Consider the following 26,637-nt stretch of genomic DNA (forward strand, 5'->3'; position numbering starts at 1 on the left):
AAAAAAAAAGATAAAATTTTAGTCGATTCATTTTACACGTATCAAGCGGTTAACCTCCAAACGATGCAAAATCCATTACTGCCGGATTCCGTCTATAAAAACACACAAAATCACCCAAACACCAAACACCAATCACTCAATGATAATTATTACCAAAAAAAAAAAAAAACCGAGAGAGTTTGAGAGAGAGAGAGAGCGATCGCCGATCATGGAGTCACAGGGAATAGAGCACCGAACAGTCGAAGTGAACGGCATCCACATGCACGTCACCGAGAAAGGGAATGGCCCACTCATCCTCTTCGTCCACTACTTTCCTGAGCTCTGGTACTCCTGGCGCCACCAAATCCTAGCCCTCTCCGACCTTGGCTACCGTGCCATAGCCCCTGACCTCCGAGGGTACGGCGACACCGACGCCCCCGCCTCCCCTTCCAGCTACACCTGTTTCCACATGGTCAGAGACCTCATGGCGCTCCTAGATGCCATCGCACCCGATCAGGAGCAGGTGTTCGTGGTAGCCCACGACTGGGGCACCCTCATCACTTGGTACCTCTGCCTGTTCAGGCCCGACCGGGTCAAAGCCTTGGTCAGCTTGAGTGTGCAGTTCATGCCGCGAAACCCTCAGAGGAAGGTCATCGAATCGCTTCAAGCTGCTTATGGTGATGACTACTACGTCTGCAAATTTCAGGTTCGGTACTTTTTTTTTCTTTTTTGGGAATTTCTGAGGGACAAGGATTGTCTGCCCTCCACTTCTAGTGCCCTCCCCTTGCTCTCTTGTCTTGTGTGGTCACGGTTAAGCCATGTTAACATTTTATATTGTTTTTTTATAGATATAATAAGACAAAAATAAATAGTAATATAAAATGTTGACGTGACTTAATCGTGACCACACAAACAGGAAGGCACGGAGAGGGCACCGGAAGTGGAGGGCAAACAATCCTTGTCCATTTCTAAGCCTCACAAAATTCCACACTATTGGGAAATCATTTTTTTAGGTTAACCTTAACATCAGTCACTAATTCAATTTGATTAAAATTTAATCATCTTTTACTCAAATTAGTTGTGAGGTACATAATGTACTTCCGATCTGCACTCTCGACTTTCAATTTAAATTTTGAACGTCAAGTTTCTCACACTTTTTTCTTTGTCAGCTAGAATAAAGGAAAATAATTGACATATGAATTGACAGATTTTAATGGTGAGGAACAGATTCGCATGTTTTTTAAATTTAGAGGGAAACAGATTTAATTAGGGTAATTACTTAAAAGTTTTAATTAATTCTAAAAGAAATATAAGAGTTAGACCAAAACTATAAAGATACACTTTGGGATAATCGATATTTTTAATTTTAACTGAACCTTGAGTTTTTTTTTTTTTTTTTTGTTTTGTTTTGTCAATCGATAGATTTAGTTAGAATAGATATTAAATTAGTTACCGACATAATTCAAACTCATACTATCATGCAAATATTCAATTTCTTTCCACTGCTGTAATAAAGAGCTACTTGCTAGCTAACCTTGAGGATTGCTTTTACTTATTAATTTAATCTCTAAATACAAGCTACAACATATCGTATAGCTATTCCACACACTTTTTTTTTTTTTTTTTTATCTTTTACACACTTTTAAAGTATTAATTTTTGTCATGTAATTTTTCTGTGTGGACATCCTCACTTTGGAAGCGATTATTTTAAAGAGCTTACTTTCAACACAATCTTGGCGGATTGAAAACAACCATCTCTCTCTCTCTCTCTCTCTCTCTCTCTCTCTCTCTCTCTCTGTAATCAATCTGAATCGCAAAGTGTTATTTTATATTAAATAGGATGTGACAATATTATATTTTTTATTACATTTTCTACCTTTCAAAAGCAAATATTTTTAAGAGTAGTGTTATTTACATATTTTTTAATCTCTCATTTTTTGTTAAATTTTGTATATTGATCGTTAATTCATTTGATCCGACGGTCAAAAATAAAGAGAAGTATGAGAAATAAAAATAAATGTTTTATTGTAATGTAATTGATTGTGATTTTTTTCTTTTAGATTGAAGTTGCTATGAATATTTCTATCACTAGCTAGATTGCGAATTTGAACTAATAATCAAATTGGGTTTATTCGAAAATATTGTTGTTGTAGATAGGTTTTATTGTATTGTGAAGGTAGTCATGAGTGTGCATTACGGTGCGGATTTGATCTCCACTGATTTTTCTTCCCTCTAATAACTAACTATCTAAGTCTAACCCGCTAACCCTATCGTTCTATTAAAAAAATATTATTGTTTGTTTAACAAGAAAACATTAGTATGCAATTTTGAAACCGCATACCTGCAGATATCAATTGCAATTTTTGCTTTTGACTCGACAAATTACTCATATTTGCAGGAGCCTGGAGTGATAGAAGCTGAGTTTGCTCAGATGGGCACTACAAGAGTTATGAAGGAGTTTCTAACATATAGGAATCCTGGTCCACTGTTCCTACCTAAAGGCAAAGGATTTGGACATCCCACAGATACTCCTATTGTCTTGCCAAGTTGGTTGTCTGAGGATGAAGTGAACAACTACGCCGCCAAATTTGACAAGACGGGCTTCACCGGTGGCATAAACTACTACCGGAATTTGGACATGTACGTAATTTTTTTTTGAACATATGCTGTGTGTCGATGAACGGTTGTTTTAATTAATTTCATTCACTTTAACAATGCAGAAATTGGGAACTGACTGCACCATGGACTGGGGCTTAAGTGAAGGTTCCGGTGAAGTTTGTTGTGGGAGACCAGGACCTAGTTTACAACTCTCTAGGTGCTCAGGACTTCATCCACAAAGGCGGGTTCAAGAAATATGTGCCGCTTCTGGAAGAAGTAGTTGTGCTGGAAGGAGTTGCCCATTTTCTGCAACAAGAAAAGCCTGATGAAATCAGCAAACACATTCACGACTTCCTCAAGAAATTCCATTAGCCATACGTCCTTGTATCGACGCTGGCTACTGCCTACTGGTGTTTCAGTTATGCACTTCTTGCCTCCGACTTTGAGTGACGTTGTAATGGACATTGTTGTTTCCTTGTTTACCAGCGTGCAACTTCCATCAACTAGTTTGGTTTTGTCTTGAATAATCACTGATGATGCGTGTAATTTAATGCTAAGTTTAATTTTATAAGCTGTTTCTGTTTGGTTAAGGGCTGGTTTGGTATTGCTGTGCTTAGAAAAAAAGTTGTTGTGAGAATAAGCGGCTGTAAAATAAATCAGTAGAGTGTTTGATAAACTTTTTTGTAAAAGTGTTTTTGAAAAAAAAAAACAGTATGATAGTGGGTATTTTCATTAAAGGAGCACTGTAGCTTCGTGTGCTTTGAAAAAAAGCCAGTTTTCCAAAGCTGCAAATAGCAGCTTCATTATTTTCCTTTGATTTCAGCTTATTCTCACAGCAGCTTTCAAAATAAGCCTTTTTTTTTCAGTTTACCAAACACCTAAAACCCTCACAGCTTTTTTTCATGGGTGCTTTTTTTTTTTAAGCACCCCACTCCCAAACCACTCCTAAGTCAGTTCGATGACTTGAAAAATAAAGAGGTGTGTGAGGAGTTAAAACCACGTCGGTTGCTTCAAGATACACATTATCGCAGGGTTTACGAAGCTATGACTAACGTAAAAAACTGAACGTATATCATAGAGGTCAATTTGCACCACTTTGTCACATTACTGAATGACCACTTTCCTACTTTCTCACAAGTCCGAAAAAATATGTAAATTGATTTAATGTCAAACGTTGAGATCTAATAAGAATAATCGAAATCTCGTGAATCATTTCAAAATTGATTTTAAACCTCAGTAGTGTAAAATGCATTTAGTCTGAAAAACATGCATTGAACATAAATGAATATCAAAATTACTAATAAATACATTAATTTAAGAGTTTTCTATATATAAATTCTTAAAAACAACACACTAGAATAATACTTCAAACTCAATTATCATTGAGATATATGACACTTAATTAATTACTTGTGTTTATTAGTAAAAACGAGTGGTTCGTGGCCAATCCATGAAACTTCCTGCGTATGATTAGAATCATTAATATAAAAATCATTGTAAAAATTATCTCAACAAAAAAATTAATAACTATATGAGATTGTTTAGTTATTAAATTTTATAAAAACAGATCATTGAAATCGGCAAAAGTATTACAAATTATCTATCTATTTGCTATAATTTATTGACTAAATGACTTTAATTTTAATTATTTTTTATGAAGATAATATTTCTAAAGTGTTTTATGGTATCAATGGACTATTATAATTTCTAGGAAGCAAAATGAGGCAAAATGGAGAACAATTGTTTCCAATTCCACGGTGAAGATAAATCCTCCATAAGAAGGTATAAAAGGCTATAAAAGGCTAATTAGTACACGGTGAAGATAAATCCTCCATAAGAAGGTCACTAATTAAGGTTGGAAGTTCATCTAATCAAGTACAATTGTTTCCAATTCCATAATAGAGAACAAAACAGGCTAAGCGATGAGCAACCAAGTTTGCTTGTCGGGGGTTGTGGGCAACATAAGCTTCAGCGACCTTAGTTAGCCAGAACTTAGCATCTTGCCCCATATGAAATTACGCCTAAATTCCTTATTTCACTCCAATTTTAATCTCACTCCCAACATGAAGAACAAAACAAATGGACAAGTTCAGATACCGCCTTGTAAGACGTTTAATCCGAGAGTCAAATACAATAGCACCTGGTAGAAAAAAAACAAATATTTCTGCAGGCTTCCTTGTATAAAAAGACATAGAAACACCCAAATAGAGAGAGAGAGAGAGAGAGAGAGAGAGAGCGATCGACTATCATGGGGTCGGAGGGAATAGAGCACCGAACGGTCCAAGTGAACTGCATCAACATGCACGTCGCCGAGAAAGGGAATGGCCCACTCATCCTTTTCATCCACGGCTGTCCCGTGTTAGGACTCTATTGAATTGTCACTGAGCATAATAAGGACAATCATACGTGGAATTAATTAATTAAAGTCAAAACCATTTAAAGGATAAAATCCCTTGTTTGTAGGACACTAAATACGTGCTTTAGTTGTGGTTTAACAATTGACAAACGTGGAGGTTTTTTTTAGGCCTTGACAATCCCACGATAGTTGGGATGCAGATGGGTTATAAGTCTATATAGGAGGTGTCCTTACTCTCGGGAAGATAACGTCAAAACAAGATCTAGAACTATCGCTAGGGTTTTGATATCAGGTTCCTCAGTGAGTAGAAGAAGATCACATCAAAATGGGATTTTGTCAAACATTGTTGCATGAATTAGGTTGCAGGATATTGTAATTCATTTATCATGACAATTTGGTATCAGAGCTAATCCCTAGCCGGATGTGTGCTGACGAGGACATTGGGCCCTTAAGGGGAGTGGATTGTAACATTCCACATCGCCCAGGCGTGTGGATCCTGTAAATCTTATATGTATATTCCCATCTCTACCTAGGGTTCCATCGGAACTCCGAACTTAAGCGAGTTCGCGCGTGAGCAATCCCATGATAGGTGACCCACAAGGAAGTTCTCGTGTGAGTTCCTAGAAACAAAACCATGAGTGTGTGGTCGGGGCCCAAAGCGGACAAGATCGTGCTACGGCGGAGTCGAGCCCGGGATGTGGTGGGGGCCTTGGCCAGGATGTGATAATTTGGTATTAAAGCAAGGTTAGTCTACTTGGATTCAGAACTATTTTAGTCTAAACATATCACATATAACCCTCAGTACTCTCAAAACAAAGTTGAAGAATTTTAAGGAGGACTTTGCATCGATGCACAATTGTTTAGAAGATCACATCAAAATGGGATTTTGTCAAACATTGTTGCATGAATTAGGTTGCATGATATTGTAATTCATTTATCATGACATACATATTATTCTCTTCAAAAAAGGAGTATATGACTGGTTCAATTAGTGAATTAAAGCATAGTGATTGCTGGGTTTCCTCTGATATCACTGAATGGCAGCATAAGAGAAGTCGGAAGAGCGGCTTCGGTTGAGTGTTGTTCAACCGGTTTGAGTTGTGGAAAATGCTAAACATGACGGAACTAATTTCCCAATGAGGTGACCAGAACTTGATCTCGACAATGTGCAAGTCATGGTACGAGATCGAACGGTGGTGCATGATGTGATATTCAGCGTGAATTGCTACGCTGTCATCCCTAAGATGGTGATCAAGTGGTTCCCGGACGTTTGAAGACCTCACTTCGCAGACTTCAATATGGTCCCCGTCGTAAATTGGTGAAGTGGATTCTAGGGGCTCAAAGCTTCCATTGATAAACCCTAGCTTCGATCTTCCTCCTAGAGCAAGTGACACAGCTCTTGACCAAGGAAGGTAGTTGAACTCGTTCAGTAGCACCGAGCAGAGTCGTTGATTTGGATTGTTCTTAACCCCTTTGGTTAAATTTGGGGAGGAGGATGAGGCACTGTCAGCACTAGACACATTTTCTTCTGCCATCTCTATCGATGATGAGAAAATGAAGAAGTAAAAAAAAAAAGGAACAGAGTCAGGACCCTATGGTTCCTGCTCTGATATCATGTTGAGTTTTGGTTTCAATATTTGTTGTATATTTCATTATGAATGTTACAAGAGAGTGAACACAACTCTTATAGAGAGCCAAAAGAAAGTTACAATAGATTGTAGGATAACTACACAAACACAATCCCTAAAATCCGCCCTAACAAGTGGAAAAGTAAAAACCAAATTACAAGTAAAGAAATTTTTACAAGCAACTAAGAAATGTTGATGTAAGGTGAATGATAAGCTATGGAAAGTGAGGTTGATGTAAGGTGAATGACAAGCTATGGAAAGTGACTTTAGCCTATGACTTAGCTAAAGTGAGGATGGCAACTCATACATACAACCCATCCATACAAACTGGTTTCAATATTTTTGTTATGTCCTTTAACGTTATTTTGACGTGTAATGATTATTTTGGTGTATGGAAATATTATTAATTAGCACGTACAAATCATTAGGTACGTAATGGAGAAGAAAATACTGGAGTCTTGTTCTATGGCCTTCGACTCTAGTCATTAGTCAGTACAATGAAATTTTTGATAAATTTGGTCATTGTAAAAATATGTTGAGGCAATCGCTCCAGGTAAAAACATGCTCTGGAGTAGCTTACTTAATGAACGCAAATCCAAAAAATAAAGGGGAGTCCTTCCAAAGAAATACAACTCTAACAAATCAAACAAACAAAAAACGATAGACATCACTAATTAATCAGCAAACCAAAAAATTGTTTCCCTACAAAAAAAGGACACGTAAAAAAGGAGAAATATTTTCTTCCCTCTTTTTTTTCCTTTCCTTTTACTCTCTTCCTATTTGAACGGTCACAGTTAAGTCACATTTAAATTTTTTTTATAGAAAAAGAGAGACAAAATAGAGAATGTGAGAGGAGGGGATGGAAGGGAATGGAAAGAGGAGGGGAGAGAATCTTAATCCCGTAAAAAAATCTACACATTCGGAATTCAATAATTCATATTTTAATTTAAAAAAGATCAATAATGAAATGTAATTTAAATTCATTTGGGTCGTACAAATTGAATCCAACAATCCCCATTAACTCATTTTCCTGGCACACCACACAAAACCAATAGCTCTTATTTCTTTTACACACTAATCTGCAATCAAAATATTAGCTTTTAAAGGTAGGTAATGTAGTAAAATAAACTGTCGCATCCGATTTAAAGTAACAATTTGGGATTTAGATTCATTTCATAGAGACAGATATGGTCATTTTCAATCTGCTAGGATTTAAAGTAACACCGGCAATTTGTAATAAAGTGATGTTATCCATATATTAATTTTTAATTTTTATATTTTTTTTGTTTTTAGTTGTCCAAATAAATGAGTTGAAGAAAATTAAATGACAAAAATTAACAAGAAATGTATAAAAGATAGAAGATAGTGTGTTCATAGCATCCCTTAGAGCAAGTCAATTCCTCTAAGACAATAATTGTCCTGTCAATTGGGCAAAGAGAATTATTACTAAGTTCCTAGTATGTGCCCAAGTACATCTCCGTCCGACATAAATTGCCTAGACAATTAATATTAAAATTATTCCTAGAAGAATTAATAAAAATACAATATTATTTTATATTGTTATATCTATTTCTTCATCATTGTCTATGAACATCTTCATCTCCTCCCTCCTTTTGTCTCTGTCAATCTTCAACTTAACACCAATTTAACAACATTAACTTGAAAAAAAAAAACTAAAAGCTTAAGAAAAACAACAGCATCCCCCAAACTATCTGACAACCATCTACCCCAACAAGTCCCACCCGTCGTTGCAAAGCACCTCATTGGCGGCGAAGGTTATCTCTTCACCCTTTCTGTCTCTTCCTCTTTCTCCAAATCAGAGAAGTGGGAAGGCCAATAATTAAAATCATCTAACTCATATCTCCGCAGACATAACCGGCAACGTTGTGCCAAAACCTTATCTGATCGATCTAGCCCACCAACAAATTTATGGGTATTTTGGAATTTGAGGACAGCCACATTTTTTTTTCTTCTGGGATTTGAGGATAGTCAATTAATTTTTTTTCTAGGGTTTTTTGGGTTCTTTCTGGAATTTGGGGATAGCCACAATTCCTAAAAAACCAAAGAAAACCCAAGATTTCAATTCATTAAAACGTATTGTGCTTTAATTTTGATCGCATGGTTGATTTGTGTTCTCCCGACTGGGATTTAGTAGCAGAAATTGCAATGAAATGGCTACCGACGAGGTCGTATGTGGTTTGGTAGGTGGCTATTGCGTAGGTGGAGAGTTTGTCTCCTTTTGTTTTTCTTTAATTTCTTTATTTTTATTTGTTATATTAGTCTTTAGAAAAAAGATAAATTGATTTCCAATAGTATGGAATTTTGTGGGGCTAAAAAATTCCAAAAAAGAATAATAATAAATAAATAAAAAGTACCAAACCTGAAATCTGCACGTGTAATAGTCGTCGCCATAAGCAGCTTGAACCATTTCGATGAACTTCCTCTTAGGGTTTCTCGGCCGGAACTGCACGCCCAAGCTGACCAAGGCTTTGACCTGGTCGGGCTGGAACAGGCAGAGGTACCAAGCGATGATGGTGCCCCAGTCGTGGGCCACCACGAACACCTGCTCCTGATCAGGTGAGATGGTGTCTAGGAGCACCACGAGGTCTCCAACTATATGGAAGCAGCTGGAGGGGGATGCGGGGGTGTCGGTGTCGATGTCGCCATACCTTCAGAGGTCGGGGGCGACGACGCGGTAGCCGAGGGCGGAGATGGTGAGGATTTGGTGGCCCCAACAGTACCAAAGATCGAGAAAGTCGTGGATGAAGAGGATGAGTGGGCCATTCCCTTTCTCGGATCGATCGCTCTCTCTCTTTCTTTAACTTTCTCTCTATTTGGGTGTTTCTGTGTCTTTTTATACAAGGAAGCCTGCATAAATATTTGTGTTTTTTCTACCTGGTGCTATTATATTTGACTCTCCGATTAGACGTCTTACGAGGCGGTATCTGAACTTGTTCATGTTGGGAGTGAGATTAAAATGGAGTGAAACAAGGAATTTAGGCGTAATTTCATATGGACCAAGCAAACTGTGGTCGTTGAAGCTTGTGTTGCCCACATCCGGCGACAAGCAAACTTAGTTGGTCATTGCTTAGCTCATTTTGCTCTCTATTGTGGAAATAATTGTACTTGATGAAATGAACTTCCAACCTTAATTAGTGACCTTTTTATGGAGGATTTATCTTCACCGTGTACTAATTAGCTTTTTATAGCTTCAATGAAATATATGTCGTTGTTTTCTTAAAAAGAAAAAAGAAAAAAAAAACATTTGGCCTCTTTTCGCTTCCTAGATATTATAATAGTCCATTGATACCATAAAACACTCTAGAAAGATTATCTTTCTAAAAAAATAATTAAAATTAAGGTCGTTTAGTCAATAAACTGTAGCTAATAGATAGATAGTTTGTAATACTTTTGTCGATTTCAATGATCGGTTTTTATAAAATTTGATGACTAAACAATCACATATTTTATTAATTTTTTGTTGAGATAATTTTTACATAATGATTTTTATATTAATGATTCTAACCATGCGCACAAAGTTTCGTGGATCAGCCACGAACAACTCGTTTTTACTAATAACCACAAGTAATTAATTAAGTGTCATATATCTCAATGATAATTGAGTTTGAAGTATTATTCTAGTGTGTTGTTTTTAAGAATTTATATGTAGAAAGCTCTTAAATTAATGTATTTATTAGTAATTTTGATATTCATTATGTTCAATACATGTTTTTTTTTCAGACTAAATGCATTTTACACTGCTGAGGTTTAAAATTAGTTTTGAAATAATTCACAAGATTTCGATTTTTCTTATTAGACCTCAACATTTGACATTAAATCAATTTACATATTTTTTCAGACTTGTGAGAAAGTAGGAAAGTGGTCATTCAGTACTTTAACAAAGTGATGCAAAATCGACACCTACGATATAGGTTTTTACTTTAGTCATAGCTTCGTAAACGCTGCGATAATGTGTATCTTGATAAGTTACTTCATAGAACATTGAACGCATCCACAATTATTTTAAAGCAACTGACATGATTTTAACTCCTCACAAACCTCTTTATTTTTCAAGTCATCGGACTAACTTAATCAAACAGAAATAGCTTATAAAATTAAACTTAGCCTTCATAGTTTAAATTACACACATCGTCAGTGATTATTCATGACAAAACGAAACTAGTTTATGGAAGTTGCACGTTGGTAAACAAGGAAACAACAATGTCCATTACAACGTCACTCAAAGTCGAGGGCAAGAAGTGCATAACTGAAACACCAGTAGGCACTAGCCAGCGTTGACACAAGGACATACGGCTAATGGAATTTCCTAATGAAGTCGTGAATGTGTTTGCTGATTTCATCAGGCTTTTCTTGTTGCAGAAAATGGGCAACTCCTTCCAATACAACTACTTCTTCCAGAAGCGGCACAAATTTCTTGAACCCGCCTTTGTGTATGAAGTCCTGAGCACCTAAAGAGTTGTAAACTAGGTCCTGGTCTCCCACAACAAACTTCACCGGAACTTTCACTTGAGCCCCAGTCCATGGTGCAGTCAGTTCCCAATTTCTGCATTGTTAAAGCGAATGAAGTTAATTAAAACAATGATTACCTTTAGAGTCATCGACACTCGACAACATAAGTTCGAAAAAAATTACGTACATGTCCAAATTCCGGTAGTAGTTTATGCCGCCAGTGAAGCCCGTCTTGTCAAATTTGGCGACGTAGTAGTTCACTTCATCCTCAGACAACCAACTTGGCAAGACAATAGGAGTATCTGTGGGATGTCCAAATCCTTTGCCTTTAGGCAGGAAAAGTGGACCAGGATTCCTATATGTTAGAAACTCCTTGATAACTCTTGTAGTGCCCATCTGAGCAAACTCAGCTTCTATCACTCCTGGCTCCTACAAATATGAGTAATTTGTCCAGTCATAACCAAAAATTGCAATTGATATCTGCGGGTATGCGATTTTAGAATTACATACTAATGTTTTCTTGTTAAACAAACAGTAATATTTTTTAGTAGAATGATAGGGTTAGCTGGTTAGACTTAGATAGTTAGTTGTTATGGGGAGAAGAATTTGTGGGGATTAAATCTGCACCATAATGCACACACATGACTGCTTTCACAATACGATAAAACCCATCTATAACAACAATATTTTTTAATAAACCCAATTTGATTATTAGTTCAAATTCGCAGTCTATCTAGCGACACAAACATTTATACATTTATTTTTAATTTTCACTCTTCTTCATTTTCGACTGTCGGATTAAATGAATTGACGATCAATATACAAAATTTAACAAAAATGAAAGATTAAAAGAATATGGAAATAGCATTACCCTTTAAAATATTTGCTTTTGAAAGGTAGATAATGTAATAAAAAATAGGGCAAAAGACTGTTTACTACCCTCAAGTTTTATGGTTTTCAACATTTAGTACATCAATTTTTTTTCATCCCAGAATCATACCTAAAGTATAAATTTTCGGACAGTCTTATACATCCGTTAATCAAACTGTTAAGTCTCCCGTTAACTATGACGTGGCGCCCATGTGGACAATGACTGGGCGCCACGTGTCATTAAAAATATAATAAACTATTAAAATAATTAATTAATTAAAAGTTAAAATAAAAATAAAAATTCCCCAGATCCCTTTGTCTTTCCCACCCCGACCCCCCTCCCTTCTCCCTCTGCACATCCATCCTTCCCTCATCCCCTCCGCCCCCTTCATCCCATCCACCCCCTTCATCTTCTCCATCCGAGCACCCCCATCACCCACCCCTTGCCTACCCGAGCCACCATTTCTCCATCCACTCCTCCTTCTGGCACTTGATGCAACCCCCACCCTCTCTTCTCTTCTCTGCAACCACCCACTCTCCCTCCCTCTCTTCTCTCCTCTACAACCTGCACTAACCACCCTCCCTCCCTCCCGTCCTCTCTCTCTGATTTCCTCACCGGAGCTTCGCCCTCCCTACGCCACCCCCAGAGCCATCTCTGTACGCCCCCTCTCTTTTTCTCTCTCTCTACAATTTGAATTTTTGGATTTGGATTGATTGATTGACTGATTGGTTATTTGATTGAGATTTGGTTGGTTGGTTGTTGTTCTTGAATCTCTGCAGCTAGGTGAGGTTTCTGTGGAAGAGAGGGTCGTCGTGCTTCCATCCGAGGACAAGGGACTTGTCAGGTTCCTGGACCTCGACGGAGTGGACGGTTGAGTTCTTGGATGTGTAGAGGGAGTGGACGGCATTGAGTTCTCAGAGTTGACGAAGGACTAGGCCTATGCAGAGGGAACGGGAGAAAAAACGAAAGGGAATCTGGGGAGAAGGGGGAGGGGAAGGATGGATGTGTAGAGGGAGAAGGGATGGGGGGTCGGGGTGGGGAAGACAATGGGGATCTGGGGATTTTTTTTTCTTTTTTTTTTACTTTCATTTTATTAATTATTTTAATAGTTTAATTATTTTTAAATTTTTTTAATGACACGTGGGTGCCACATCATCATTTAACAGCAAAGTTAACAGTTTGACTAACGGATGTATGAGACTGTCCCAAAATTAACACTTTAGGTATGACTCTGGGATGAAAAAAAAATCATGTACTAAATGTTGAAAACCACGAAACTTGAGGGTAGTAAACTGTCTTTTGTCCTAAAAAATAATATTGTCACATCCTATTTAATATAAAATAACACTTTGGGATTCAGATTGATTACACAGAGAGACAGCTGGTCATTTTCAATCTGCCAAAATTGTGTAGAAAGTAAGCTCTTTAAAATAATCGCTTCCAAAGTGAAGTGTCCAACACACTTTTTATTTTTCATATTTTTCTTAATTCTGATTGTGAGATCAAATAATTAAAGAAAATTACATGATAAAAATTAACCCTTTAAAAAGTGTGTTAGAGATAAAAAAAAACATGTGTGAAATAGCTATACGATATGTTATGGCATTGAACATTTGCATGACTATCTAAGTTCGAATTCTATCGGTAACTAATGTTACATTTATTCTAACTAAATTTGTCAGCTGACAATAAAAAAAAAAAAAAACTCAAGGTTAATTTAAAATTTAAAATATCGATTATCCCAAAGTGTATCTTTTTAGTTTTGGTCTAACTCTTATATTTCTCATTTCATGATTTAGAATTAATTAAAACTTTTAAGTAATTACCCTAATTAAATCTGTTTCCCTCAAAATTTAAAAAACATGCGAATCTGATCCTCACCATTAAAATCTGTCAATTCTTATGTCGAATATTTCCTTTATTCTGGACATAGAAAAAAGAGTGAGAAGCTTGATGTTCGAAATTTATTGTTCTAAATTATTTTGTGAAGCACAATATGTACCTCACAACTAATCTGAGTAAAGATGATTAAATGTTAATCAAATTGACAATTAGTGACTGATGTGGAATTTTGTGGGGCTCAAAAATTCCCCAAAAAGAAAAAAAAAAGTACCGAACCTGAAATCTGCAGATGTAGTAGTCATCGCCATAAGCAGCTTGAAGCGATTCGATGACCTTCCTCTGAGGGTTTCGCGGCATGAACTGCACGCTCAAGCTGACCAAGGCTTTGACCCGGTCGGGCCGGAGCAGGCAGAGGTACCAAGCGATGGTGGCGCCCCAGTCGTGGGCCACCACGAACACCTGCTCCTGATCAGGTGCGATGGCGTCCAGGAGCGCCACGAGGTCTCCGACCATGTAGAGGCAGTTGTAGCTGGAAGGGGAGGCGGGGGCGTCGGTATCGCCGTACCCTCGGAGGTCGGGGGCGACAGCGCGGTAGCCGAGGGCGGAGAGGGCGAGGATTTGGTGGCGCCAGGAGTACCAGAGCTCAGGAAAGCCGTGGACGAAGAGGATGAGTGGGCCATTCCCTTTCTCGGCGACGTGTGTTGATGCCGTTCACTTGGACTGTTCGGTGCTCTATTCCCTGCGACTCCATGATCGGCGATCGCTCTCTCTCTCTCTCTATCAAATTCACTCTGTTTTTTTATTTTTTTATTTTTTGGGTAATGGTTATCAGCGAGTGAATGGTGTTTGGGTATTTGTGTCATTTTATAGATGGAATCCGGCAATAACGAATTTTGCGTCGTTTGGAGATAAACGACCTGATACGTGTAATAATGCAATTGACTAAAAAAAAAAATATTTAATTTCCAAACAATTGTTCCGCAGTGCGGTGCCGACCTGCTGTCCGCTAAATCTTTTACTTTATTTTTTGATGTGTCATACTACTTAATGTTAATTTAACTTTACCAAATTTTTTTACATAATATTATGAACCATATTATTGATAACCCATTGAGAGGCTTAACCCACTCTTCCACCCTTTAGTGTCGTTTGTTAAAAGAAAAAAAAAACCCAGATGAAAAATTAAAGAGAGAATTAGAATTTCCTGCATATTTTTAATATGTTTTAGATTACATTGATTTCATTTTAAAATTTGATTAAGGTGTTTTAAACAATAACCAAGTCAACATATTTCTATTCATGTAAATTACACTAGCATTTGCCTACACAGTTTGTGTGTATGAAATGAGAGATGGAGAGAGAGAGAGAATGTGGGGGGGGAGGGGGGGAGAGAGATTTTTGTTTTCGGTTTTTATTTTATTTTTTATTTTTTATAATATTATAGGTATTTTAACATCGCCTGTAGGTGAAGTTTCAATAAAAAATAGTAAAACTTGGACCTGTGAAATTACATTATTACCCATCTTTTTTTTGTGTGATAGAAGACTAATTTGTTATTTTACGGGACACTTTGGATGCGGTCCCTAACTATCAATATTCTTTGATTGAAACCTTGTTAGTTTGTAGTTTTTGATTGAGGTCCCTGACATTAATGTAATAATGTAAGTTACTATATATTTTAAATTAAAAACTAAAAATTGAAATTTGTAATTGTTTATATTAATGAGATTTTAAATAAAACCCATAATTTATGGGATTAAAAATAATAAAATATAAATTATACTCTCTATTATATTGTGCGTGTGTGTGTGTGTACATATATGTATGGGTACATTAACCAAAATTAACAAAAAAAGTTATTGTACCAAAACATGGATACATTCTCAAATCAACGAAAAAGAATGTACCCATATAAGTTTAAACATGGATTAAAACATTTGAATGGATTTTATATTAAAAAAGGTACATTTTACATATAACAAATTGATATATTTGAGAATGGGTACATTTAAGATTAAAAAAATTAAAAAATGATATGAATTGATACATTTAAGATTAAAAAATTGAGAATCTTTATATATATATATATATATATATATATATATATATATATATATATATATATATAACTAATAGGTACAAACTTAATTTAATTTAATTTTTTATTATTTTGGAAATGTTTGAATTGAAAATTAATTAGAAGTTTAATAGAGGTGTGAGTATTAAACCCTAAATTAATTACTAATTTTTATATTAAAAATTATATAATAAACATGTAAATTCATTATCACATTAATGCTAGGGACTTGAATCAAAATTTGAGAACTAATAAGGTCTTAGTCAATGAACAGTAAGAACTAGGGATCGGATACTAATTTTTCCGTTATTTTACCCTCTTTTGGTTGACAAAGAGGGTTTTATTAATTAGTAGAGATTTCATTATTGATACTTTGTAAATTAAAAATTAATTATTGAATTCTGAGTATGTAGATATTTTTTTTACGTGTGGTTTTTTGTAGGGAAACAGTTTTCTGGTTTGCTAATCATTTGGTGATGTCTATCGTTTTTTGTTTGTTTGATTTGTTAGAGTTGTATTTCTTTGGAAGAACTCCCCTTTATTTAACAGATTTGGGTTCATTATGTAAGCTCCTCCAAAGCATGTTTTTACCTAGAGCGATTGCCTCAGCATATTTTTACAATCACCAAATTTATCAAAAATGTCATTATGCTCTAGAGTCGAAGGCTACAGAACAAGACTCCAGTATTTTCTTCTCCATTACATACCTAATGATTTGTACAAGTTTGCACGTACACTCGTTTTTAACCCGTTTACCTTTTTTACTCATTTCCTTTTTTTTACTAGTCTACAAGTTTGCACGTTTTTTATTTTTACCCATTTATAAGTACATACATTTCCGTATTTCAATTTTTGTAAGCTCTCATACCTTTTTAATAATTGAAATTATATTTTATGAACGATACTTTCAACTGTTATTATGTCACATTCCCGTCCGGGGTCCACCACATCCCAGACTCGTTTCACTATCGTAACACAATATTGTCTGCTTTAGGCCCCGACTACATCCTTACGGTTTTGTTTCTGGGAACTCACACAAAAACTTCCCAGTGGGTCACCCATCATGGGATTGATATCGCGCGCTACTCGCTTAACTTCAGAGTTCCAATGGAACTCGAAGCCAGTGAGCTCCCAAAAGACCTCATGCTATGTAAGGATGGAAATATACATATAAGGATCACTCCCCTGGGCGATGTGGGATTTTACAATCCACCCCCCTTAAGGAGCCCGACGACCTCGTCGATACACCACGGCCAGGGTTAGGCTCTGATACCAATCTGTCACATCCCGGCCCGGGGTCCACCACATCCCGGGCCTGCTCCACTACCGTAGCATGATATTGTTCGCTTTGGGCCCCGACTACGCCCCCACGGTTTTGTTTCTGGGAACTCATACAAGAACTTCGTAGTGGGTCACCTATCATGGGATTGCTCTCGCGTGTTACTCGCTTAACTTCGGAGTTTCGATGGAACCCGAAGCGAGTGAGCTCTCAAAAGGCCTCATGCTATGTAGGGATAGGAATATATATATAAGGATCACTCCTCTGGGCGATGTGGGATCTTACAATTATGTAATTTGACGATTATGCCCTTATTGGCAAGTGACGTGGACGTATTCTTATCACATTCATTTTATTTCTCGCTGTTGCATTTAAATTGTACATGTTAGTACGAGTCAGCGTAGATTTTAAAGTGTAAAATATCTACTTCGGATAGATTTCGATTTCCTTTTACTGTAGGAAATCTAAAAACCTATCCATTGGATCCCCTTTTTATCCTATCCCGTGCATCCCCTCCTTCATTATTCACTCTCACCTATCCCATCTTTTCCTCATTTTTGTCCCCCAATCAGAAAAGCAACATCCCATCACTCATTCACACTCTCTCTCTTCTCTCTCCTTCGCCGAGCCCATTCTTCTTCTCTACAACCATCACAAAACCACACCAAAACACTCAAACATCGAAAACAAACTACACAATTGTGATCATCTCAGTCCCACGATCACAACCATGTCCTTGAAATCTGGTGTAGACGAATTTTGACTCACCAATTCAGAAGGTCGACTCGGCGAGTTAGACATATCGATTTTCAGGCCATTCATGGCTTAGGTAAGCCTTGAGAAACCCTTAGAACCTTCATTTCACTTCTATGGGTTGTTATTGATCTCTTGTTTATGTCTTGAACATATGGTTTTACCCAGAAAACTTACGAAGAAGAAGAACCTGAACGTTTTTTAGTCAAGGACCGTGACCATTTGGTCACTTTCAACCCATTTTTCCAGTCAACCTCAACCACATCTGGACTCCTGCTAGGTACAAACTTGTTCTCTACATTCCTAACTTCAAAATGGCTTTTGAATTACTGAGTTTGGTTAAGTAACGAGTTAGAAATCAACTCTAGAAGTTGGGAAGAAAATTTCAGTTTCTGGAAAATTTGCAATCGTGGTCATTTGGCCACTTTCAGGCCAAATTTCTAAACAACTCGAACCATATTTGAACTTTTTGTGAAATGGGATAATACATCACATTCCTAGCTTTAATTTGGCTTTTGTAGAAGTGAATTTGGTTGAGAAACGAGCTTGTTATGAGCTCTGAAAGTTGGCCCAAAAATTTGCAAAACTACAAATTTTCGCGAGGAAGGTGAGTACATTGTACTCACGGGTGCGTAGGGCGCGCATGACGAATCTGTGCAGCCACTTTAGGTGGCGCGTGACAGCGTGTCCGGCCTCCGGCCTGCGTGTGGTCGACACGTGTGTGTTCGTGTTGTCGAGTAATGTGTGTGCGTTTGTATCGTTTATATACTTGAGTAGTATGTTTAAGGAAACTATACTTGTTTTACTGCGAAGGATTAGTATTTTCAAAGTTAAAGGTTTTCTTATAAGCATTGTTTTGCTAACCTACTCAACTTTGTTTTTTGCCCCACCAGGACCTAGATAGTTGTACTCTTTGTGGCACTCGAGGAATCTCAGCAGTTCTGACATTTCCTTCTATTTTAGACGTACGAACTTATCATTATTCTGTAATAAGTGTACTTTGGTTACTTTGACTACTCTTCTGTAGTCTCACTGTTTATTACGCTTTGAATAATTATAGTGGGTTCATCCCACGATTTGCGCATTCTGTCACTATTTAGTTCTAATTAGTTTTAATTTTATTCACTTTTTGCATCACTTACCTTTACGGTTACATCACCTCATGGTGATGGCCAGCATGCTTCGACCTTTCCAGGTCGGGGTGTGTCAGTTTGGTATCAAAGTATAGGTTTAGACAGTCCTGCACTTCCTTGTGTGTTCTAACTCTTGTTTTCTTATGTCAAAACCATGCCACCTCTTAGAGAGCCATGTTATCCAGCTGAGAATAACTTTCCAGACTTTGGGCAGTTTGGTGAGGCTATCGCCACTGCTATTTGGTCTTCCATTCGTCCTACCTCGAGGAATACTCTGGATATTATATCTCGCTTGAAGATTAATGATTTCTTTGGTAATGAGGGATCAGAGAAATTAGAAATATGGTTCGATCATGTGGAGAAGACTTTTTGAGTTATGCACAGGCAGGGTAATCTTTCTCGGGAGAGATGGGTCGAGACAGCGACCTGGTTCTTTTGGTTGGGAGTAGAATCTTGGTAAGATCATGAGAGGAGATCATTATCTGATGAGGATGCTATAAATTGGAATGTTTTTAACGGTTATTTCAGACCAGATTTGTTCCTCCGAAGTATTTCGATAGTAAGAAGAATGAGTTCACAGACTTGAGGCAGGGCAATATGTTAGCCACTGAATATCATCGAAGGTTCACAGACTTATCTTGTTATTGCTTCAAGACTGCTGCTAATTCCCGGGAGATGTTTCGTTTGTTTAAGAGGGGAACTTGCAAGAAATGGCGTACTATAGCAACCTCTACTCTCTGTGCTACTTACCAGGAATTCTTCGAGGTCTTGCTTCAGATTGAAGATTTGGTGAATGCTCCTGACAATGAGGATGAGGAGGATGTTGGCAGAAATGTCCAGAGGTACAATAACAAGGGGCGATCGTCACTTGACCCGAGAAAAGGCTCATAATTTTAAAAAGAGTGGAAACAGCTCTGGATCGTCGAGCGGGGGTTCTAACTCCGGTACACCTCATAGAGGAGGCAGATCCGCTGGTTGTTGTTGTTTTCAGAATCAAATAAACTCCAGCAGTTTAGGTGTTCAATTTTGTCGCAGGTGTAACACCTGTCACTATAGCGAGTGTAAGAGATGAAGCATAAGATGTTTCACTTGCGGACAAACAGGGCATATGGCCTATAATTGTCCTTAGAATCAGAAGAATCAGCCTACTAATCTACCACATGCAGTCCCCTTACAACAGCTTCCAGCACCTGGTAACTGTCAGCAAATAGGCCACGGTGGAGCTTTCCACTACCAAGAGGGCGTAGCTCCGAATCAGGGAGGACCATACCAGTATACGCCTAAGGTTCCCTACTATCAAGGAGGCTATTAGCAGACTCAGGGAGGTTATCCACAGTTCCAGGAAGATTATACGCCGTATGCCGTATCAAAGCGGCGGAGCATTGATGTATACTGAAGGGCAGTATCAGAACCTAGACGTGGCGTCTAGCAGTGAAGGTTCAGGCAGACAGGCAAATCTACCCTAGCAGGGCTGAGGTAATCAGGGTCGAGGTAATCAAACTCAAGCAAACAGGGGTCGTGGAGGCAGACAACAAGTTCAGGGAAGAGTTAACAACATCACCCTTTAGGATGCTCGGGCTAATCCGGACTTGATCATGGGTACGTTGAATGTTCTAGGCCATTTTGCTAAAGTTTTAATTGATTTTGGTGCTACACATTCAGTTATTTCCCATAAGTTTTCTCAAAAGACTCAACCACATCCTACTTCACTCGACTACGAGTTGGAGTTCTCTATGCCTAGAGGTGAAATCTGTTATGTTAGTTGGGAATATCAAGGATGTCCTATCCTTTTCGAAGATGTAGTCATGCCGGCTAATCTTGTTCCTTTGGATATCGTTGACTTTGACGTTATCTTAGGCATGGATTGGTTACACTACAATCGTGCCAGGCTGGACTGTTATGAGAAAGTTGTTACTTTTCACCGACCAGGTATACCTACTGTCACATTTATTGGTAAGCGCGGTGGTCTAAAGCATGGAGTTATCACTGCCATGAGGGCGAGACGATTGTTGAATAAAGGTTGTCAAGGTTACTTAGCTCATGTCATGCTAGCGGAGGAGACTACTACATCTGTGGAAGACGTCAGAGTATTTAGGCACTTTTCCAATGTTTTTCTCGAGGAATTACCTGGCTTACCCCCAGATCATAAAGTAGAGTTCACCATCGATCTACTTCCAGGTTCTAATCCTATTTTCCTTACACCTTATCGTATGGCTCCTGCAGAGTTAAGGGAACTTAAAACTCAGTTGTAAGAGTTGGTTGATAAGGGTTTCATTCAGCCAAGCACTTCTCTGTGGGGAGCTCCAGTTCTGTTTGTAAGGAAGAAAGATGGAACTTTGAGGTTATGCATCGATTACAAGTAGTTGAATCGGGTGACGATTAAAAACCATTATCCGTTACCTCGTATTGATGACCTATTTGATCAGCTTAAAGGTGCTTGTGTGTTCTCGATAATTGATTTGAGGTCTGGTTACTACCAATTGAAGATCATAAGCGATGACGTTCCAAAGACAGCTTTCAGAACTCGATATAGTCATTATGAATTTCTCGTGATGCCATTTGGATTGATTAATGCACCAGCAGCTTTCATGAACCTGATGAATCGAGTATTCCATCCATACCTCGACATGTTCGTCATTGTTTTCATAGATGACATTTTAGTGTATTCGAAGAATGAAACTGATCATGCCAGGCATTTGCGTTTAGTTCTAAAGACGATAAGGGCAAATCGGTTGTATGTTAAGTTCAGCAAATGTCAATTTTGGCTGGATCAAGTGTCATTTTCTACGATATAGGTTTTTACTTTAGTCATAGCTTCGTAAACGCTGCGATAGTGTGTATCTTGATAAGTTACTTCATAGACATTGAACGCATCCACAATTATTTTAAAGCAACTGACATGATTTTAACTCCTCACAAACCTCTTTATTTTTCAAGTCATCGGACTAACTTAATCAAACAGAAATAGCTTATAAAATTAAACTTAGCCTTCATAGTTTAAATTACACACATCGTCAGTGATTATTCATGACAAAACGAAACTAGTTTATGGAAGTTGTACGTTGGTAAACAAGGAAACAACAATGTCCATTACAACGTCACTCAAAGTCGGGGGCAAGAAGTGCATAACTGAAACACCAGTAGGCATTAGCCAGCGTTGACACAAGGACATACGGCTAATGGAATTTCCTAATGAAGTCGTGAATGTGTTTGCTGATTTCATCAGGCTTTTCTTGTTGCAGAAAATGGGCAACTCCTTCCAATACAACTACTTCTTCCAGAAGCGGCACAAATTTCTTGAACCCGCCTTTGTGTATGAAGTCCTGAGCACCTAAAGAGTTGTAAACTAGGTCCTGGTCTCCCACAACAAACTTCACCGGAACTTTCACTTGAGCCCCAGTCCATGGTGCAGTCAGTCCCCAATTTCTGCATTGTTAAAGCGAATGAAGTTAATTAAAACAATGATTACCTTTAGAGTCATCGACACTCGACAACATAAGTTCGAAAAAAATTACGTACATGTCCAAATTCCGGTAGTAGTTTATGCCGCCAGTGAAGCCCGTCTTGTCAAATTTGGCAACGTAGTAGTTCACTTCATCCTCAGACAACCAACTTGGCAAGACAATAGGAGTATCTGTGGGATGTCCAAATCCTTTGCCTTTAGGCAGGAAAAGTGGACCAGGATTCCTATATGTTAGAAACTCCTTGATAACTCTTGTAGTGCCCATCTGAGCAAACTCAGCTTCTATCACTCCTGGCTCCTACAAATATGAGTAATTTGTCCAGTCATAACCAAAAATTGCAATTGATATCTGCGGGTATGCGATTTCAGAATTACATACTAATGTTTTCTTGTTAAACAAACAGTAATATTTTTTAGTAGAACGATAGGGTTAGCAGGTTAGACTTAGATAGTTAGTTGTTATGGAGAGAAGAGTCAGTAGAGATCAAATCTGCACCATAATGCACACACATGACTGCTTTCACAATATGATAAAACCCATCTACAACAACAATATTTTCGAATAAACCCAATTTGATTATTAGTTCAAATTCGCAGTCTATCTAGCGACATAAATATTCATAGCAACTTCAACCTAAAAGAAAAAAATCACAATCAATTATATTACAATAAAATGTTCATACACCTATTTTTATTTTTCACACTTTTTATTTTCGACCGTCGAATTAAATGAATTAAAAAAAATAAGAGATTAAAAAAAATGTGTAAATAACACTACTCTTTAAAATATTTGCTTTTGAAAGGTAGAAAATGAAATAAAAAATAATATTATCACATCCTATTATATATAAAATAACACTTTGTGATTCAGATTGATTACACAGAGAGACATATGGCGTTTTCAATCTTCCAAGTTGGCGTAGAAACAAAGTAAGCTCTTTAAAAGAATCGCTTCCAAAGTGAAGATGTCCACACACTTTTTATTTTTCATATTTTTTTTTTAATTCTGATTGTCAGATCAAATAATTAAAGAAAATTACATGACAAAGCCCTCGCTATGGCGGGGGTCGGAGGAAAGCTTTTCCTTTCGTTGTCTGTTTCTTAGTTTTTAAGTTAAATTTCTCCCCAGTTCTTCCTGATTCAACCAAAATGTCTCTACCCAAGGCCTGTCTTCCCCAACTTCTTTCAGTTCGATCTGCAGTCAGATCTCAACGCAATTTTTTGCAATCTTTTGAGAGGGTGCGTAGAGCTCCTATGGACTCATCGGCTCTGGTGTTTTCAACACCACCTCCCTCTCTTTGTCTGCCTTCGTTGGCACTGTCGTTCGAGGTGTTCCCTCGGACTTCTTCCACTTTCTGGCTGAGATCGGGACGGCTTTCGTGGCTGGGTTCTGCGGAGTTGCTCGATTGGCTTTGGCGTTGGCTGGCGGATTAGTTCTGGGTTGATCGGGATAATTTTGAAGGCGGTGGATGCTGGGGTCAAGAATTGTCTTTTGCTTTGTCTCTAGTGTTGGGCTCTTTTGTTGAGCTTTGTTCGGTTTGTTGGGAGGTACATTTGTGTGTATTGTTCTTTTTGTATGTGGGCCTCGCTTTGTAATCTAGTGTATGAAATAAAATTGTCTCCTTTCTTCGGAAAGGTTTTCCAAAAAAAAAAAAAAAAAAAAAAAAAAATTTACCCTTTAAAAAGTGTGTTAAAGATTAAAAAAAAAAACATGTGTGAAATAGCTATCCGATATGTTATGGCTTGTATTTAGAGATTAAATCAATAAGCACAAGCAAACCTCAAGATTCACAAGGGGCCTTTTATTACAGTAATAGAAATAAATTGAACATTTGCATGATTGCGGGAGTTCGAATTCCGTCGATAACTAATCTAACATTTATTCTAATTAAATCTGTCAGTTGACAATAAAATAAAAAAAACTCAAGGTTAATTTAAAATTTAAAATATCGATTATCCCAAAGTGTATCTTTTTAGTTTTGGTCTAACTCTTATATTTCTCATTTCATGATTTAGAATTAATTAAAACTTTTAAGTAATTACCCTAATTAAATCTGTTTCCCTCTAAATTTTAAAAACATGCGAATATGTTCCTCACCATTAAAATCTGTCAATTCTTATGTCGATTATTTCCTTTATTCTGGACATAGAAAAAAGAGTGAGAAGCTTGATGTTCGAAATTTATTGTTCTAAATTATTTTGTGAAGCACAATATGTACCTCACAACTAATTTGAGTAAAGATGATTAAATGTTAATCAAATTGACAATTAGTGACTGATGTGGAATTTTGTGGGGCTCAAAAATTCCCCAAAAAGAAAAAAAAAAAAAGTACCGAACCTGAAATCTGCAGATGTAGTAGTCATCGCCATAAGCAGCTTGAAGCGATTCGATGACCTTCCTCTGAGGGTTTCGCGGCATGAACTGCACGCTCAAGCTGACCAAGGCTTTGACCCGGTCGGGCCGGAACAGGCAGAGGTACCAAGCGATGATGGCCCCCCAGTCGTGGGCCACCACGAACACCTGCTCCTGATCAGGTGCGATGGCGTCCAGGAGCGCCACGAGGTCTCCGACCACGTGGAGGCAGTTGTAGCTGGAAGGGGAGGCGGGGGCGTCGGTATCGCCGTACCCTCGGAGGTCGGGGGCGACAGCGCGGTAGCCGAGGGCGGAGAGGGCGAGGATTTGGTGGCGCCAGGAGTACCAGAGCTCAGGAAAGCCGTGGACGAAGAGGATGAGTGGGCCATTCCCTTTCTCGGCGACGTGCATGTTGATGCCGTTCACTGGGACTGTTCGGTGCTCTATTCCCTGCGACTCCATGATCGGCGATCGCTCTCTCTCTCTCTCTCTCTCTCAAACTCACTCTGTTTTTTTTTAAATTTTATTTGGTAATGGTTATCAGCGAGTGAATGGTGTTTGGGTGATTTTGTGTCATTTTATAGATGGAATCCGGCAGTAACGAATTTTGCTTCTTTTGGAGATAAACCACGTGGCACGTGTATAATGCAATTGACTAAAAAACAAAATATTTAATTTCCAAACAATTGTACTGCGGTGCCGACCTGCTGTCCACTAAATAGTGTCCTTCGTATCTTTTACTTTATTTTTTGATGTGTCATACCACTTAATTTTAATTTAACTTTGCCCTTTTTTTTTTACATAATATTATGATTTTGTGATATTTTTCTTCATTTATAAGTAAGAGGTCTTAAATTTTATTCTCGTCAAAGATGAATTTGAACCATATTGTTGATAGCCCATTGAGAGGCTTAACCCACTCTTTTACCCCTTAGTGTCGTTTGTTTAAAAAAAAACCCAGATGAAAAATTAAAGAGAGAATTAGAATTTCCTGCATATTTTTAATATGTTTTAGATTACATTGATTTCATTTTAAAATTTGATTAAGGTGTTTTAAACAATAACCAAGTCAACATATTTCTATTCATTTAAATTACACTAGCATTTGTCTACACACTTTATGTGTATAAAAGGAGAGATGGAGAGAGAGAGAGAACGTGGGGGGAGTGGAAGGTTTTTGTTTGAGGTTTTTGTTTTATTTTTTATTTTATTTATTATAGTGAAGGTATTTTAACATCGCCTGTAGGTGAAGTTTCAATAAAAAACAGTAAAATTTAGATCTATGAAATTACATTATTGCCCATAATTTTTTTTATGTGATAGAAGACTAATTTGTCATTTTACCCTTTTTTGGTTGACAAATAGAGTTTTATTAATTAGTAGAGATTTCATTATTGATACTTTGTAAATTAAAAATTAATTATTGAATTCTGAGTATGTAGATATTTTTTTTACGTGTGGTTTTTTGTTGGGAAACAGTTTTCTGGTTTGCTAATTAATTGGTGATGTCTATCGTATTTTGTTTGTTTGATTTGTTAGAGTTGTATTTCTTTGGAAGAACTCCCCTTTATTTTTTGGATTTAGGTTCATTATGTAAGCTCCTCCAGAGCATGTTTTTACCTGGAGCGATTGCCTCATCATATTTTTACAATGACCAAATTTATCAAAAATTTCATTATACTGACTAATGACTAGAGTTGAAGGCCACATAACAAGACTTCAGTATTTTCTTCTCCATTACGTGCCTAATGTTTTGTACAAGTTTGCACATATACCCGTTTACCGTTTTTTACCGGTCTACAAGTTTGCACATTTTTTATTTTTTATTTTTTATT

General features: G+C 37.4%; 2 protein-coding genes, 1 long non-coding RNA gene and 2 pseudogenes across 3 annotated transcripts in view; 2 read left to right on the plus strand and 3 right to left on the minus strand.

Annotated features, from left to right (window-relative positions):
• On the plus strand, window positions 1–3,469 carry LOC126608358 (uncharacterized; annotated as a pseudogene).
• A 1,195-nt stretch (window positions 3,470–4,664) lies between these two features.
• LOC126608362 (probable acylpyruvase FAHD1, mitochondrial) overlaps window positions 4,665–26,637 on the minus strand; it is a 42,495-nt gene continuing 20,522 nt past the window's right edge. The window contains exon 8 of the mRNA XM_050276241.1: window positions 4,665–4,717. The gene's annotated coding sequence lies outside the window, so the exon portion shown is untranslated. The remainder of the gene's footprint in view (window positions 4,718–26,637) is intronic.
• On the minus strand, window positions 10,650–14,572 carry LOC126608359 (uncharacterized; annotated as a pseudogene).
• Window positions 14,170–25,290, plus strand: LOC126608367 (uncharacterized). Its single transcript, XR_007617841.1, has 2 exons — window positions 14,170–14,317; window positions 25,085–25,290. It is a non-coding gene; the product is annotated as an uncharacterized LOC126608367 (long non-coding RNA).
• Window positions 21,941–25,355, minus strand: LOC126608360 (uncharacterized). Its single transcript, XM_050276238.1, has 3 exons — window positions 24,788–25,355; window positions 22,506–22,747; window positions 21,941–22,412 (listed from the first exon to the last, which is right to left on the minus strand). The coding sequence occupies exons 1-3, from the start codon at window positions 25,262–25,264 to the stop codon at window positions 22,163–22,165; spliced, it is 969 nt and encodes a 322-aa protein (XP_050132195.1). The 5' UTR covers window positions 25,265–25,355; the 3' UTR covers window positions 21,941–22,162.

The sequence above is a fragment of the Malus sylvestris genome, chromosome 16, assembly GCF_916048215.2.
Source record: "Malus sylvestris chromosome 16, drMalSylv7.2, whole genome shotgun sequence".
NCBI classification, from domain to species: domain Eukaryota; kingdom Viridiplantae; phylum Streptophyta; class Magnoliopsida; order Rosales; family Rosaceae; genus Malus; species Malus sylvestris.

Excerpts from the sequence above, each read along its gene's own strand:
- LOC126608360 (XM_050276238.1), bottom strand. The coding sequence starts at position 25,264 with ATGGAGTCGCAGGGAATAGAGCACCGAACAGTCCCAGTGAACGGCATC. Across the intron at positions 22,748-24,787 it reads ACTACATCTGCAGATTTCAG|GAGCCAGGAGTGATAGAAGC; the intron begins GTTCGGTACTTT and ends TCATATTTGTAG. Across the intron at positions 22,413-22,505 it reads TACTACCGGAATTTGGACAT|AAATTGGGGACTGACTGCAC; the intron begins GTACGTAATTTT and ends TTAACAATGCAG.